The following is a 15,991-nucleotide window of genomic DNA, read 5'->3' on the forward strand; positions in this document are numbered from 1 at the left end:
TGTCAAATGTCCCATGCGGCTTTGAACGCAGCTTACTTTACCGAGGAAAAGTGGATTTTGATTTGGCAGAAAAGTTTGTAAAAGTAGTTTTATGACTGGTGTGAGAAAAACAGTTATTCGGTGCGACTTGCAGAGAACAACAGGGATATCGGGATGAGTTTTTTCTAAACTCTCACAACTCGTTTGAACTCGGTGGGTTTCACGGTGAGTTTTGCTCTGATTTTGGCGCAGGAAGTCCACCAAATCCAACGATGTCCCAGTCAGAGCAGAAAGAAACCGCAGACAAGCCGACAGTGAGCTCGGAACCGGAACCTAAAAGTGCTTCTGTAAACCCGAGAGCAGTCTGTAGCGTGTGCAGACACTTGTACCGGGAGCCCAAAATCCTCCCCTGCCTGCACACCTTCTGCTCCGACTGCATCGGGCAGCTGGAGCCGTTTTCGGCGTCTCCGCGGGGCCGCTACACCGCACCGGAGGGCGGAGGTAGGAGCGGGGAGGCGGCGGAACAGGACCGAGACTCCCTCTCGTTCACCGTGCTCTGCCCAGAGTGTGACACCGAGGTGGATATCCCTCGGTCCGGACCGGCCGGACTCAGCACAGACCACCTGGCGCTGGACGAGGTATTCCTGGAGACCCTGGTGAACGACGGCCCGCTGGGCTGCGACCTGTGCGGCGAAGGAAGCGCGGAGAGCCGCTGCGAGGTGTGCAGCCTGAACCTGTGCGAGTTCTGCCGCCAGGCACACAGGTGGAGTAGGCCCTACTTTCTGGACTGTTCTCAAGGAGTCTGACAAAGTCACTAAATCTGTTTTATTCTCTCCGTTTTAGCTCAAAACTCCACCAGTTTTTGTTAAACACACCTGAGAACACAATGTGCTGCTTTGCTATAAAAAAGGACTCAATTTAAAAACTTATTCTGAAAATTAAATCCAATTTTAATTCTTATAATTCTAAATCATTTAAAAAAATATTCATGCCTCTTTCTTTATTTAATTTTTTAAGGTTACCCCAAACCATAATGTTTTAGTGGGATGAATAGACCAACACAATTTATACTTGCAAACTTTAAAGTTTATATATTTTTTAAAACTAAAACTATAAAATGTTAGGCCTGTAAAACTTTATATTTGCAGCCTCTGCACCAGAGTTACAGATGTGAGTATTTTGGGGCACATCTCTGTTGACTTCAAAGAGGTACATTTTTGCCTCTTGTTTTTTGCAAAAAGAATGAAAACGGCAGTCAGATTGAGTAGAAAACATCTGTAGAGATTTTTTTCTTTTTAAATTTGTCCCCCATACTCAATTTGTCAAGATCTCTGCTCTCAAGCCTTTTACAGCCTTAAACTGTCATTTCTTTTCTTGTAACTGTTACCATTTTTCAAAATTGGAAAATATCCAAGTTTTTTTAACTTCTAAACATCCATCCATTTTCTTTACACCCTTGTCCCTTGGTGGAGTCGGGAGGGTTGCTGGTGCCCATCTCCAGCTAACATTCCGGGCAAGGGGCGGGGTCACCCTGGGCAGGTCGCCAGTCTGTTGCAGGGCAACACAGAGACACACAGGACAAACAACCATCCACACACACATTCACACCTAAGGAGAATTTAGACAGACCAATTAACCTGCCAGTCATGTTTTTGGACTGTGGGAGGAAACTGGAGTGCCTGGAGAAAACCACTGCATGCACAGGGAGAACATGCAGAAAGACCGGGGGCCGGGAATCAAACCCAGAACCTTCTTGCTGCAAGGCAACAGCTCTACCAACTGCGCCACTGTGCAGCCCCTTATAAGCATAAAATTAATTTCAAAATTTCAGAGTTCGTTGGGGGGGGAAAAAGTACTCCTTTTGGCATTTTTCCCCCTTTTATCTATAATGGTCCTAATACTTTGTTGGACAGTCTGAATGTTCTGTTCTTTGTGACTACACTGACATATTTGTCCTCTGTTGTTTAGCAGAACCTTTTTATTTTTATTTTGAAGAACCGAAAGGAACGAGTAGTGATGACAAGGTTACGTCTCAGACATACAGGATTAAATAAAACTTTACATTTGGTGGGTAAATAACCAATAGGTAGATGTGGTTGTGGTATGGACATGGAAACAGTAAAGCATGTAATAATTTGCTGTGTAAAATATAGGATGAGTAGAGAAAAAATTAAACAAGATTTAAGAAAATATGGTTGAGAAACATTAAAATTGAGCGAGGTATTTAAACATTTGATAAATTTAAAAAGAAAACGGTATTATAAGAATTTAGCTTAAATAGATAAGAAAAATACTTTAGCCCACACTCCAGCACAGGAGATGGCGATAATACATCTGAACCCGCTATAAAACCCACAAAAAAGAATCATGAAGGATGTGTTCTCCCTCCTACCTGCAGGCGGCAGAAGCGAACCGCGTCTCATTCTATTCAGGCCGTGACAGAGCTGAAGGCCCGCGGTCGTCTGTGCCGCCCCGTCCTCTGCTCCCTTCACCCCGGGCAGGAGTTGAGGCTCTTCTGTCAGCCCTGCGACCTGCCGGTCTGTCTGGAGTGCGCGGCCACGCTGCACCGGGACCACCGCTGCTGTCCGACACACGATGTTATCGACCGTCATGGCGACCGGATACGAGAGCTGGTCAGCGCGCGCCTTCGGCCTCGTCTGGAGCGACTGGAGGACTCGCTGCAAAAGGTCCCCAAAAGGACCCATTTATATATTGTTATCCAATATAAGCTACCAATTTAAATTTTCATGTTCGAATGTAAAACATAACTCTTTATTTTTCGCATTCTGGTTCTCCTCTAGGTGGAAATTTCTCAAGAAAATTTGCAGGTTCGAGCAGATGAAACCGCCAATCAGATTAGAGCTTTCGCACGAGAGTACGCTAGTGCGGTGGAGGCTCACTGCTTGTCTCTGCTGCGCCGCCTGGAGGAGATCAGGGTACAACGCAGGTAGGACATTACAGCACTTTGCTGCAACTGTAATAAGTTTTTAGACGGGGAAATAAAATCAATTCCGATATGCTACTGGGGTCAGGGGTCAGCAACCATGTCCATTCAAAGAGCTACTCATACTTATTTTTATTATCCAATGTTAGAACAAATTACAAAAAGAGAAAAACAGCTATTTTGTAGAAGGAGATGAGAATCTTTTTTTTTTAAATATGGAAAATAAATAAAGATAGGTAGCATAATCTAGTTACTGTTGTAGATATTAAAAGCAGATTCTGTAATGAAAATGCCTCTATTGTTCCCTGCTATTTGGTTTACCATAAACATTTTCTTCCTCCAGAAACCACCTCCACCTGCAGAGGGCGCAGCTGCAGCAGGCCCTGCTGGACGTCAGAGGGAGCGTGGAGTTTGCGGAGCGGCTGCTGAGCTGTGGCTCTGACGCCGAGATCCTCAGTGCTAAAGGAGTGACCCTGAGAAGACTGACCAGCCTGGCGGAGAGCGGGTACGACCCCCACCCAGCGACGGTCGCCCCTGACGACGGCGGCTGTGTCTGCTTCCTGCCCAGGGAGCCGGCAGGAGAGGTGGAGGGCTACCCGTTGGTGGGCGTGATCCACTCCAGGACGGTGGATGTTAGCAGGTGCACCGTTGAAGGAGAAGGTGCGCAGCTAGCTTTTTATCTTGTCTTTGTTGTGTCGGTTGGTTGCTATGTTTTGTGGGGGATGAAATTAAGTGTTTAAATCTGTGTAAGAATACGTAAAATTTTAAATCTCTTGTGTATTTTCTAATGCCATGCAGTTCCGATTCAGTAATGCCATTTTTGTAACCTTCCGCCCCGTGATGGTCACAGGTCTGCAGCAGGGAACGGTAGCCCAGCAGGGACATTTTACTCTGGTGTGTCGGAACTCCGGTGGGGAGCGGCTGGCTCGAGGAGGAGAACACATCCTGGTCAGCATCGTCCACAAAGAGAAGAACTGGTGAGTTAACATGTCCGCTCCGCCAGCCATTGTTGATTCAGAAAGCGTAAGAAACTGAGACATCCTGCAACTTCCGGTTTAATTATTTTCATAAAGTTGTGTATTTTATAAATTATTTAATCCATTATACAAACAATAATACTATGTGAATGACATTTAAAAGGCCCTATTTTCAAAGTAAGTTAATAAATCAGAAAAATGCACCTTTGTGTGCTGTGTGCTGTTTTGTTCTTTAACTTAATACATATACTCCAGAAAAGCACAAAAAAAAAAAACATATAAATTTTGTATGTATATTTTACAGCGAACTTTCTGATTTTCTGATCTTCTGTTATTGAAATTAAATATTTTTGCTCTTCAGCACAGTGGAGACGATAGTGGTAGACAACAGTGATGGAAGCTACAGCGTCTCCTACAGACCGGAGGAACCAGGAGAGTACTCAGTGTGGGTCTGTGTCAGAGCCCAACATGTTAAGGTACTGAACCAGTCCAGAACCAGAGAATGTTCTGCTGTAATATTTGTTTCTGCTGTTTAAATTGCTGTTAATTTGACTACAGTACATGTAAAAGATTCAGATTTATGTAGCATCCTGGCAAAACTTGGAATAACTGTGCAAAGGTTTTGGCCACAAGATGGCAGCAAAACACTTTCAGTAGATCCTTGAGGCAAATCTGCAACAACAGGGGACAAAACGGGTTAAGTTTGGGCTTATTTCCGAATTAACTGCTCACAATGCTTTCCTGCAGGGTTCCCCGTTTATTCTGAATGTGCAGAGGAAGTTCAGGCAGCACAAAGGGGCTTTTCACTGCTGCTCCTTCTGCTCCAGCGGAGGCGCTAAAGAGGCTCGCTGTGGCTGCCCAGGAACCATGCCAGGTACATATAAAAAAATTAACAATTGCTTGCATGGTTTTCATTTAGGCGTGTTTTAGACGATTCTAAACCTTCTGCAGGAGGATTTAAAGGCTGCGGTCACGGCCACAAGGGACACCCAGGGAAGCCCCACTGGTCCTGCTGCGGCAGCACAGCGGAGAAGTCCGAGTGTTTGCCTCAGAGCATTCTGGCTGCAGTTTCCCCTCGCGGACACCTAAGAACTGTGGAGCTCTGATGGGAAGTGGAGGTGAAACAGCAGCAGGTCAGAGGATCTGAGAGGTAAAACTCAGGCTGCTGGTGAACACAGAAGAGTCCAACAAAGAGAGAGCGGGACTGTCAAGCTGCTTTTAATTTCTTAGGCACCAAATCATGAGAAATACTGGATATTATACAAACTAACTATTTTTATTTTTTTAAATCTAAAGACAAGAAAAAGATTCTTAACTTGCAGCATATTTAAAAACAGCCATAGGACTGTACATTTTTACTGAAATAGTTCCATTAACGACTGCAATAATCTCATTGCTTCTACACTAAACATCTACTTTTTTCCTGGATTTCCAAGTGTTATAGCAGATTGTATCAGGTGAAAGCACAGATATATTTTAAGTTCTGAATTTTTTTTAAATAATAAAATTATGCAGATTACGAGAGACATTTTTCCCAAAATGATGATGATGGTGGTGATGTTCAAAAGTATCTGCATCTTTAAGCAGTTATCACATCAGCCCAGGGGTGTCCAAACTTTTAGTGACATGAACCAAATAGCAATGAATGTGGAGCATTGTTAACTTTCTTGGCCCGCTTGTTGAGGTCTACGCCGGTCACTCTGCTGGACTGTCGCACAAGTTCCATAGGGAACGAATGGAGAGGGACGTTTATAAATGAATGTTTAAAACAAAATGAATCCCCTTAAGTCTTCCTGAATGTCTTCAGACATGTTTGTTTTGAGACAATAAAACATTTTTTCAAGATGCAGTGGCGATTTTTGATACGGGCTAAATGGGCAGTTGCCCAGAGCGGCATCAGAAAAAAGTGAGACACCCAAGAAGTATAGAATAAAATATATCTTACGTGAACAAGTTTGATACTACTTGTATGAAGGCACAGTGGAGTTAGTTTTTATCATGTACATTCATACAAGATATGCATGTACATATCATGTATCAAGTAGTACATGATACTACATATATGCATGTACAGTGGAGCAAGTTTCCCTTATTTAATGTTGAGTACTTGGAGACTAAATTATCTGCTTTATTTGTTAAAAATCTAAGGGAATTGCTTGCATTTTAATTGGTTAGAGTGTAGCAAAAAGATGGGCTTGCACAACTGTGTGGATATATTTATATTTCAAGCTTACAAAGTTTGGCATAGCAATTAATCGTGATAGAGCAGATATAAAACGTTCAGAACAACCATAAGCGCCCATGCCTACTGCTCACAGCCCCTGAAATACAAGTTCTTACCACTCACTTAACCCCAGGGGTGATTTTGTACCCAGTCTTGCAACCCATAGCGGGGGCTGCTTTTTTTCTCTGGCCCATGGTCCAAGTAGGATTGCTTTCTAGGACCATGACCACTGTCAAACCGCAGATATGCTGGATGAAGTGAGAACTCAACAGTGCGTGCGGTTTCAACACCTTCCTCTGAGGCACATTTTGTTCTACCAGGTGAAGCAGAAGCGGCGCTCCGTCTGTGAAATATTACTACCTGTAGCGCGTAGCAGCGGTTCAACAGCGAGAGCAGAACCAGCGTCTTACATCGCAGCTTGAAGACTTAAATTGTATTTAAGTGTATGATTGGCGATTACCGATCATACACTTTTTCACGGAAATCGGCCAATTATGATCAGTGGCCGATCGATCGGCACACGTCTAGTATAAACTGTCTATATCAATGGTAAAAAGCATGGAATATACAGGGATTTGGATGTTTTTAATAATGTCAATAAAATTAAATGTGTTTTTGATGTAACTTTGATGTTGTTCTGACAGGGGATTTAAATAAAAACCAATAAATTCAGCCGTCCCATGCGTCTCGCTACTGCAGTCCGAGACAATGGGCCTACCCGGGGGGAATTTCAAAACACTCCATTTAACTGGTTCTTTGTGTATCTTCGGCAAAATCTGGGCCTGGATTCCAATGTTACTAATATGTTTTTTGTTTTTGTTTTGCCGAAATGATTTTGGTTTTATTCAACTGAGAATTTTAGCCACAATTGGAATCGTTTCTGGGTAGATAAGCTTGGACAGTTTCAAATAATAATTTTGATCAGATAGTTGTCTGTAACATTCCCACAAATATTGCTGCTTGTCCGGAATGGCAATTGCACTCCCTTTGTCTGCATGTTTAATAACAATTTGATCTTTTTCAAGTAGTTCTGCTAATGCTAATTCAGCTTCCGTCAAATTGGGCTCCAATTGATCTGCTTTGAAATGTTGATTTAAAAATCTCAAAATAATTTCTGATTAGAATTTTGGTTTCGGGAGGCAATTCTCGAATGTGTGGAGAAGACATGGACCTGTTGGTGAAACGCTGAGGTTTTCTGCTTGGATCAGCCTATAAAAACAGCCAGCTTGACCCTTCGATGATATTGCTGAAGGTCATACCTGCTCTCTAGCTCCGCGTGTTTGTTTACTATGGAAGGAACAAAGGTCAAACCTTTATTTAAAAGGCTCAACTGAGCCACCGAGCACCTGAACCGTGTGACCAAGTCCACCACAGTCTGACCACCTCCTGGCGCCTTCTGGCTTGTGGGGGTGCCTATTTATTTGACACACTGTGCCAGTGGGCCACGATCACTGCTGCGGTGGACGAGGTCCAGTGAATGCCGTCACTCTCTGTGGCAAAGCCTTCAGGGAGGGCAGGTAGGTGCTTGGCGCAGGACCTAATAAAGGAGTTCAGGTGGCGCAGCATCGCCTGCTCTCTGTGGCTGAGCAGGGGTCTGAAGTTGTCCTCTGGGACCAGGACCTGGGCCACCAGGAATCTAACAGACGCCACCAGCAGAGCAGTCTTGAGCTTGTAGTCAAAGGTGGGGAGACAGATGGTGAGGCTCCAGTCTTGGAGCTTGTTGGGGCTTGACAAATGGCGTGTCGGCCTCCGTCGAGCAGGTGGAGCCACAGGCGTCTGAAGCTCCACTCTCTCTGGGCCCAGAGCTGAGCGCCTCATCTGAACCCTGTCCTGCAGGGTCAGAGAGGCGGTAACAGCGGCAGCAGCAGGAAGCCCCTGCTCAGGCTGCATAGACAGCAGCTCCTCCCCCAGGAAAAATTGTTACAACACCTGGGTGGTGAGGTCCAGAAGAGGAGAAGAGGTAGGTTGGTGCGCTGTTTAGAGGACAGATGGGGTTGCATCCGGGGCCTCTATGCAGCCCAGCTGGTCCACAAACGGTGCGGACAGGCGGGCGTTGCCCTGATCATCAGAGGTGAGACCTTCATTTTCTGAAACATCAGTTCCGAACAGGTCATTTCTGTTGGCCGTCTCATCTGCTGAGACATCCTGCTCCTGCAGATGGCGGCGTTTCTGGTGGTGTTTCCTTGGCAGCTCTGAAACAGGCTTATCCATCAGGAGCCGAGGCCCAGTCGCTTCCCCAGCCGTCTTGTCTCCGGATTCCTCCCCGTAGGGCGACCGGCTGGCCTGCTGGCCAGTAGCAGGGACAGGAAAAGCAGCCGCAGTAGTCGGAGTGGCAGGGGAGCCAGACTGCAGGCGCACAGCGCTGCAGTCCAGTGTCCCCTCCTGGCCCAGTCTCGGCCTCCCCCACCTCAGTCTGAGCGGCGTGGCTGGGTCCAGTCATGTAATGGCCACTTCTCAGCCAGTTCATCATGCGTTATCAGCAACATGTTATCATTCGGACATGGTTGCAGTTCAAAGGCCCGATAATGCTCCCTAAACCAAGCTGAGAATTTTCTAACTATGAAACTGAGTGTATCCTGAAGTAAACACATCCTAAGTATCTCAGCAAATTCACGTAGTCCGTCTCTAAATTCACAGATAACCATCATTCCGTGTTATCTAATTCCTTTGCTCTCTGTGCTCTTGACCATATTTACTTCTGTTATTTCTGGATACATCTGCCGAATAGGCACAGACACCTCATTTTTCAGCACTTCAATTGGAACTTTTGATACATTGGAAGCTTCAAATCCAGGTTTCTGTGAATTTGAGTGCAAGTGATAAGCAATCATAAGTTGGTGTTTCTTCGCTAGGGATGGAGCTACAATTTTGAAACGCCTTGTGTGTTTTGCAACATGCTTAAAAAAAACTGTTTGGCTTCAAATCGCATAATCCACAAACTAACGAGAGGACCAAAACATTTGATCAAATAAGGATAGTGCTCCAAGAAATTGTGTTTTGGTAAAAGTTTTCTGTTGGGAAATGCTTCTAGGTATTTCTGTCTATGGCCTAAAATTTTGTACTGTAAATATGCAATAGATTCCTCTGAACGTGTTTAGGCAACAGCAAGTTCCACAATCTCTTTTAAATCTAAGACAATGTCCCAGACTAGTTCACCATCAGGAATAGCATCACCTGTCATGAATGGCAACAACCTCAGGAGTGTCCAGTTTTCAACAGCGTTGCCGTCTATTGTGTTTTTGCTTAAAAACTTATTTGGGATGGGAAACAAGAAAACGGTCCAGAGACCATCTGCACGGCACTAAATAAACTTTGTGGGTACGGTGATTCAGCAACCATTTCTGGTGTCTGATGACCAACCCTGTCCAATTGCGCTCGGCTCAATCTGCGATCTGAGTTTGGCATGAATGAGGTGGTCCTTAAGATTCCTGTTCCGTCAGAAAGCAGGAATGAACCTCCTGTCGGTCAGCCTTCCACTAGCGGCTTGGAATTCTAACAAATTTCGTTTCAAACCTCAGGCCAGATCGATGTTAGCAGGTGAGTAGGTGCTGATGAAGGGAAGTGTCATGGCGTCATCCTTTGGTTGTCCGGATTCAGAAAAGGACCTCAAACACCTCCTTAAGAAGGACCTCTGGTACCCTCTGCTAGACTAAGCCGAGAACAGCACCCTAACCGCTGCATGAAAATCTGATTTTTGTGTGCAAATTCTGTGAAACCGAATTAATCGTGACTTAACCAATCCCGCAAACATGTGCTTCGGATGGAAACTAGATTTAAACAACAAGGTGTGAGTATCAGTGGGTTTGAAGTAAACTTTGATGTCCAATCGGCCGGTGTCGCTGAAATCTGGACCTTTAAAGGTTGTGGTGTCCAAAAAATCCAGGGCTTTAAAGCTGCTGGTGGACTTTAATTTGATTGAAGCGTTGTGTGTGTTTAGGGTGTGCAGAAAGCGGTTGAACTCCTCTGAATACGGCCACAAGCCCCAGATGTCGTCCAAATACCTGTAATAGTGCAGCGATTTCCTATCATAGGCATTCAGGGCGGACTCCTCCCACTCGGCCATGAAGATGTTTGCGTAGGCCGGCGCGAACCTCTTCCCCATGGCAGTTCCCCTCACCTGCAAGAACCACTCACCGTTGAACTGGAAATTATTCCTGATCAAATTGATCTCCAAAAGTTGAATGATTTCCTGGTCTGGTCTCCCTCCATCAGGATTTTTCTGAAAGACATTCCGGACAGCGTTTATACCCTCTGCAGTGACAATAAGTGTGTACAAGCTGTCTACATCAATAGTGAAGAGCAAGGAATGTACAGGAATTTGGAGGTTTTTCACAATGTCAATAAAATGATAAGTGTCCTTAATGCAACTTTTGTGTAATTTTGAAAGGGGATTTAAGTAAAAATCAATAAATTCCGCCGTCCCATACGTCTCGCTGCTGCAATCGGAGACGATGGGCCTACCTGGGGGGACTTTGAATGGCACACTCCACTTAAATGGCTCTTTGTGTACCTTGGGCAAAACGTAGAACAATCTGGGCCTGGGTTCCAATGGTCCTAATAGGTAACTTTTTTGTTTTGCTGAAATAAATTTGTTTTTGTGTAACCGATTCAAAATTTTAGCCACAATCTGGAGGGTTTCCAGGTAGATCGGCTTGGACAGTTTTAAATAATAATTTGGGTCAGATAGTTGTCTGTAACATTCCCACAAATATTGCCGTCTGTCCAGAATGACAATTGCGCTCCCTTTGTCTGCGGGCTTAATGACAATCTCATGGTTGTCAATTAGTTCCGCTAATGCTGAAAACTCAGCCTCTGTCAGATTGGGTTCCAATTTTTGATCCGGTTTTTTCAAATGTTGTTGGAAATATTCCAGGTCATTTCGAATTAAAAGTTCGGTTCCTGGAGGCAATTTTCACATGGGGGGAGACCAGAGAGATCGATTAGTAAAAGGCTGGGTCAGCTTTGAAAAACAGGGCCAGCTTGACCCTGCGATGGTACTGTTGGATATCCTACCTGCTTTCGAGCTTCGCCCACCTGCTTGTCGTTGAGGGCACAATGGTTAGACCCCGGTCGAGGAGACGCTGCTGGGCCTCGGAACACTCAAAGTCGGCAGCCAAGTTCCACACTGTCTCTCCCCCGCCTGGTGAAGTCCGACTCTCGGGGATGCCTAGTTTTTTGGCATCGAGTTTAAATGCAGTACACGGTACACAATGCAACGATTTCACACCGATCTACAGAAACTCCGTGTTCGTGTCTGTTCGTGACCAGACACAAAGCATGTGGGGGATTAGTAACAGCTCGCTGTGACTGTATGGCTGAGTAGGTTATATTTAATTTATTTAGCTTTTTTATTTCATTTTTTAAGCATGACACGGCACTGAGCTAGCTGCTAACAACATTAGCACTCTGAGGACAACCAAGCTAAGGCATAAAAATAATATATCTTACCTTACATATGTCTTGTCTTTCTAAGTAACTGTCCAATAAAACATCTGAAAATACAATTCAAACGATGCGATCGTTACCTGTTAGGAAGTGGTGTTCCAAACTCTGGCATTAAGGTCTGCACCTCTTGTTGATTGTTGATCCACTTTTCTCCTCTTTTTTTCAGTAAGTTTTTAAAAATTAACTCCCTTGTGACCAACTACTTTCGAAACACGAAAATAATGTTTATCTTTTTCTTCTTTTTCTCTATTTGAATGGTACAGGACACAGACTTTAGACATTTAGATGCTGGATCAACAGAAATAAATGGGCTGCTTTTACTCCGGCCCTCCATGTGCATTGGGTGTCGTCGGTGCTACGTCATCTGAAACCCAGCAATAGTCGTCGCAGTTTAAAAAGTTGAGGCTTACGTTGCAGCAAGAGCACCGTCCAAAAAGTCCAGTTTGTGTGAGTGGCAGCGCAGGGGATGTGCGCAGAGTTAAAAAGATCCAGAGGTGCACGAGGCGCTGCGACGGCCTGTGAGGCCAGTGCGTAGGGGCAGGGTTGGCGCTCCCACTCGTTTTTAAACCTAGCTTCAGCAGTTGCTAGCTGCTCCAGGCTCTGAGTGGAAATGATCCGATCATTATTCGTGGTGCTGAGCTGCTTTGAATTTGTGCTGTTTATCATTAGTGACCACGTAGCCTGATGTTTTTGTTGATCTCTTGGTTTGTTTCATGTCTGTTCAGAATTACATGGTCCCCCTCAACATGTGGTGCCGAAGCTTGTAAGCCCCGCTATTGTGGGCTTGTATGTTGTAAAATTATGGACATGATTCTTGACTCTGAGCTCACTTTTATTCCACATTTTAAACAGTCAAAACGGGATTTTATCATTGAAAAATATAGTTCGCCCTGTTCTCTCCCTCGTTAATCCTGAGACTCTTATGCATGCTTTTATTTCCAACCTATAGACCAGGGTTGGGCAACTCCAGACCTCGAGGGCCGGTCTCCTGCAACTTTTAGATGTATCTCTACTAAAACACACCGTAGTCAAATAATGAGGTCGTTAGCAGGACTCTGGAGAACCTGACTCAGCTGTTACAAAACTCTGCTGCTATGTGCCAGAGTTAAAATCACGACTTGAGACTTGACTTGAAAAAATGCTCAAAGACTCGGACTTGACTTTGACTTTGATGCCATTGACTTGGGACTTGACTCGACTTGAAGCTGTTTACTTGAAAAGACTTGGTATTTTTTACCCAAAGTCTTAAAATTTAAAACACATTATTTATAAAGTGGCGTCAATAATTAATTTCACTCATTCCGTATCAATATGCGCAGTTTTTCCTCTCTCCTTATGTATGTATGTGTGCGTAGCCGCAGCTCAACCAATCAAATTAACAGAATTTGGACATTTAAAAAAACGCGGCTGCACTGCAGAGCTCAGGGAGCGAAAGACGAAATAACCGCTCAATATGCTTCCGCGAGTAATTTCTTTTGGCTACGTAGGTTATGAACTTTCGTATAAAAAACGAACTGCAACTTGTAAAACATGCAAGAAGAAAATATCGGATGGAGATGCCACGACGTCCAACTTTGTCCGGCATTTGAAGCTTCACAAAGATGGTAGGTGGCGCTTTTCTTTTGCTGTAAGATAGTTGACTTTAGCTAACTTCGTGTTAGCATGTGTACTCCGGGTTAAATTGGTGATGATTTACCATAAATCCGGTCCTTCAAATGCCTCCACAAATAATGTGCACCGTGTTATTAGCTCAGGAAGCCGGTGGATAGTGAGCGGGGCTCCGGAACAGAAAGCAGATTCTGGACCTGAACTCAGGGAACAGAGTCTCTCTGTCCCATCATGATGATGAGCCGGTCTGGTATCATCTAAGGATGGTTGGTGTATTTGAAGACATTTACATTGGAAATTTATATTGACAATATATTGTTTACTGCAGTCAGTGCATTAAGTCAACTGTTTTTGACTTAATGCACTGACCGGCGTGACTGTCACATGTCGCACAGAACCCATTTCCAAGTATTATAGCTTTGCTGGAAAAACTAATAAAAAATAAAATCCCGGTTTTTTTGGCCATCTTTCAAAAATTTCTGTAAAAATAAAAATTGTACAATCTCACTGACCCTGAATATAACACTAAGTGGGATAGTTAACTGAGTAAGACATAAAATAATGAGCTCATTATTTTGTGTTTAGTGATTCTGACCAGCTTGATTCACACAACATGTTTTTATCAATATTGAGATGTGAAATTGGCTGTAGATTTAACCCACTTGGCCTGACAGATATTTATTTTACCATCACATCCAAATTCAAAACCACTCCATTTTATTTGCAATGATTTAGATTTTTTCATGTGGTTTATTTGTTAAAACAGACCAAATACAGTGACTGTCCCAAATAAATGTTGTGTTTAGAATATCTGGCCCATATTTACGGAGGACTGAAACTAACATACTTAGAAATGAAAGCAGAAAAATAAATGTACCAGACCTTCCTGAGTTTATTGTGATAACTTCATATATACTTATTTCATTTTCTGAAAACTTTTTATATTGAATATCAAGTTTAACAGAACTGCACAATAAAGAGGTCCAATTTAAAAATGTTTTTATACTTTGTGTTCAGCTGCACATGTTCTATCATTTTAGATAAATACAGATTTTAAAAATAACAAATGGTCTATTTGAATTTTATGTATAATTGCAAATTATAATAAAAATATTAAATAAAAACGACTAAATGACTTGAAATTAAAGGTTCCTGACTTGAGACTTGACTTGACCGTCTTTACTTGAGACTTGAGGACAGAGACTTGAGACTTGCAACACAGTGACTTGGTCACACCTTTGTGTCTCAATGCACTCATCTTTAATAATGATAGTTTCCTCATCTTTGGTTGGGCTTGTTGTAACTCCCTGCTGTAAACTGTTCAATGGGTGTCTCAATTTCAACTTTTCAAAGATTTTATTAGTTCTTGGCAAAATTACATCAGAGTCAGCCGGTTAATGACAAGTATTACAACAATAAAAATATATTACATAATAAACTAACCGTTCATTCAGTGGAGATATACAAATTCTATTTAGTCTAAAGTTAAAAAATTGTCCAGGTATTTTCCACATTAACATATTGTCTTCACTTTTTTTTTTCTTTTTTTTAACCCAAAGAGTTTTTACAAACATGGTTTTTAACAAATGTTTTTGTTGTTTCTGCTACTTCATGTTTCATAAAAATCAGGATGTTCCTCGCTTTCCAAAGAGCGTCTTACACAATTCACAATTATCCACCACAAAAAAAATCATTCCTCCCCCAATTTCCTTCAGCAACACACAGGCTATTATTTCGTTTTGGGGTTTATTCTCCACTGTTCCCTTGTTATCAGAATTTTAAAGTTTTTAGGGCCTGCATTGCACTTTCTGTGGTCACTTTGGTTCTTTGTCTTGTCCTTTGCTGTTTCTTGTTTTCATCGGGTTACTCTTAGATTCTGAGACTAAGTAGTCATCTAATTTTAATCATCATCATCATCATGGAAGAATTGTGGTCTGTTCTCACTGCAACATGCATTTATTCTCACTTTGAGATCCAACAACATTTCAGTGAAATTAGCTCTTAAATGTTTCCACTAAGTTATTTAATTTGAACATGACTTTTACTTTGTTATAGTGTCTCTAAAAAAAAAAAAAAGAACCAAATATCTTTCTTTTCCACTCCTACAAAAATGTATTTCAAAGTTATGAACTAAGTTTATCATTGCAATGACTTGCTGCAAAAGAAATTCAACATAAATACCAATTCCTGTGCGTAGGAAAACTGGATCTTGTGTAAGAAATATTTTTTAAGGTTTGACATAATTTTTGGTCTTCTAAAAGGTGATTAAGAACCAATTTATGGTAACAATTTCACCCTTTTGTTTTTTTTATTCACAAATGCCGTTTCCTAAAAATCACCCCCATCTTTAATATTTAAGTGATACTTTTATTTAAATGCTTAAATATTGCAACAAAGCCCAATGTTTATACTAATGTTAATAGCTTAAAATTTGTATCCTCTCAAATTTTGCAACATTTTCTGTTTTACCTCACATTGTTAGTGTAACTTTTTTTTTTTTTTTCATTTATCCTTTTTTCTGCAGTTTGTCATGTCAAACGTTTGTTATGGATGTGTGCCTTGTTCTATTTTCTTAAAATTTTCAATAAAGACAAAAAAACCCCAGACATTTCTGCCTTTTAATTCAAAACGTCACATGCAGCAATGTATTGTGGAAATGTGAGTTTTGGGACCGGACTTTATTCAGCTGGTTTTAACGCTGTATGAGCTGTACAACGGCTGCTGGAAAAGACAAGTGTTTGGTTTTTGACTTACTATCCAGAAACCACTTGCTGCATTCTTGTTGGTTGTACGGGAGGCTCTACTTCTGCTTTT

At 42.5% G+C, this 15,991-nt stretch overlaps 1 protein-coding gene across 1 annotated transcript; it reads left to right on the forward strand.

Annotated features, from left to right (window-relative positions):
• Positions 1 to 23: 23 nt before the first annotated feature.
• trim45 (tripartite motif containing 45) lies at positions 24 to 15,256 on the forward strand. Its single transcript, XM_008431228.3, has 8 exons — positions 24 to 742; positions 2,378 to 2,666; positions 2,781 to 2,926; positions 3,267 to 3,583; positions 3,774 to 3,900; positions 4,262 to 4,376; positions 4,648 to 4,774; positions 4,852 to 15,256. The coding sequence occupies exons 1-8, from the start codon at positions 252 to 254 to the stop codon at positions 5,004 to 5,006; spliced, it is 1,767 nt and encodes a 588-aa protein (XP_008429450.1). The 5' UTR covers positions 24 to 251; the 3' UTR covers positions 5,007 to 15,256.
• The last annotated feature ends 735 nt before the right edge of the window (positions 15,257 to 15,991 follow it).

The sequence above is a fragment of the Poecilia reticulata genome, chromosome 2 (assembly GCF_904066995.2).
Source record: "Poecilia reticulata chromosome 2, P_reticulata-male-v2, whole genome shotgun sequence".
Taxonomy (NCBI): Eukaryota; Metazoa; Chordata; class Actinopteri; order Cyprinodontiformes; family Poeciliidae; genus Poecilia; species Poecilia reticulata.

Coding starts and splice junctions, on each gene's coding strand:
- trim45 (XM_008431228.3), top strand. CDS start 252: ATGTCCCAGTCAGAGCAGAAAGAAACCGCAGACAAGCCGACAGTGAGC. Junction 2,667..2,780: donor TGGAGGACTCGCTGCAAAAG/GTCCCCAAAAGG, acceptor GTTCTCCTCTAG/GTGGAAATTTCTCAAGAAAA. Junction 4,775..4,851: donor CTGCCCAGGAACCATGCCAG/GTACATATAAAA, acceptor AACCTTCTGCAG/GAGGATTTAAAGGCTGCGGT.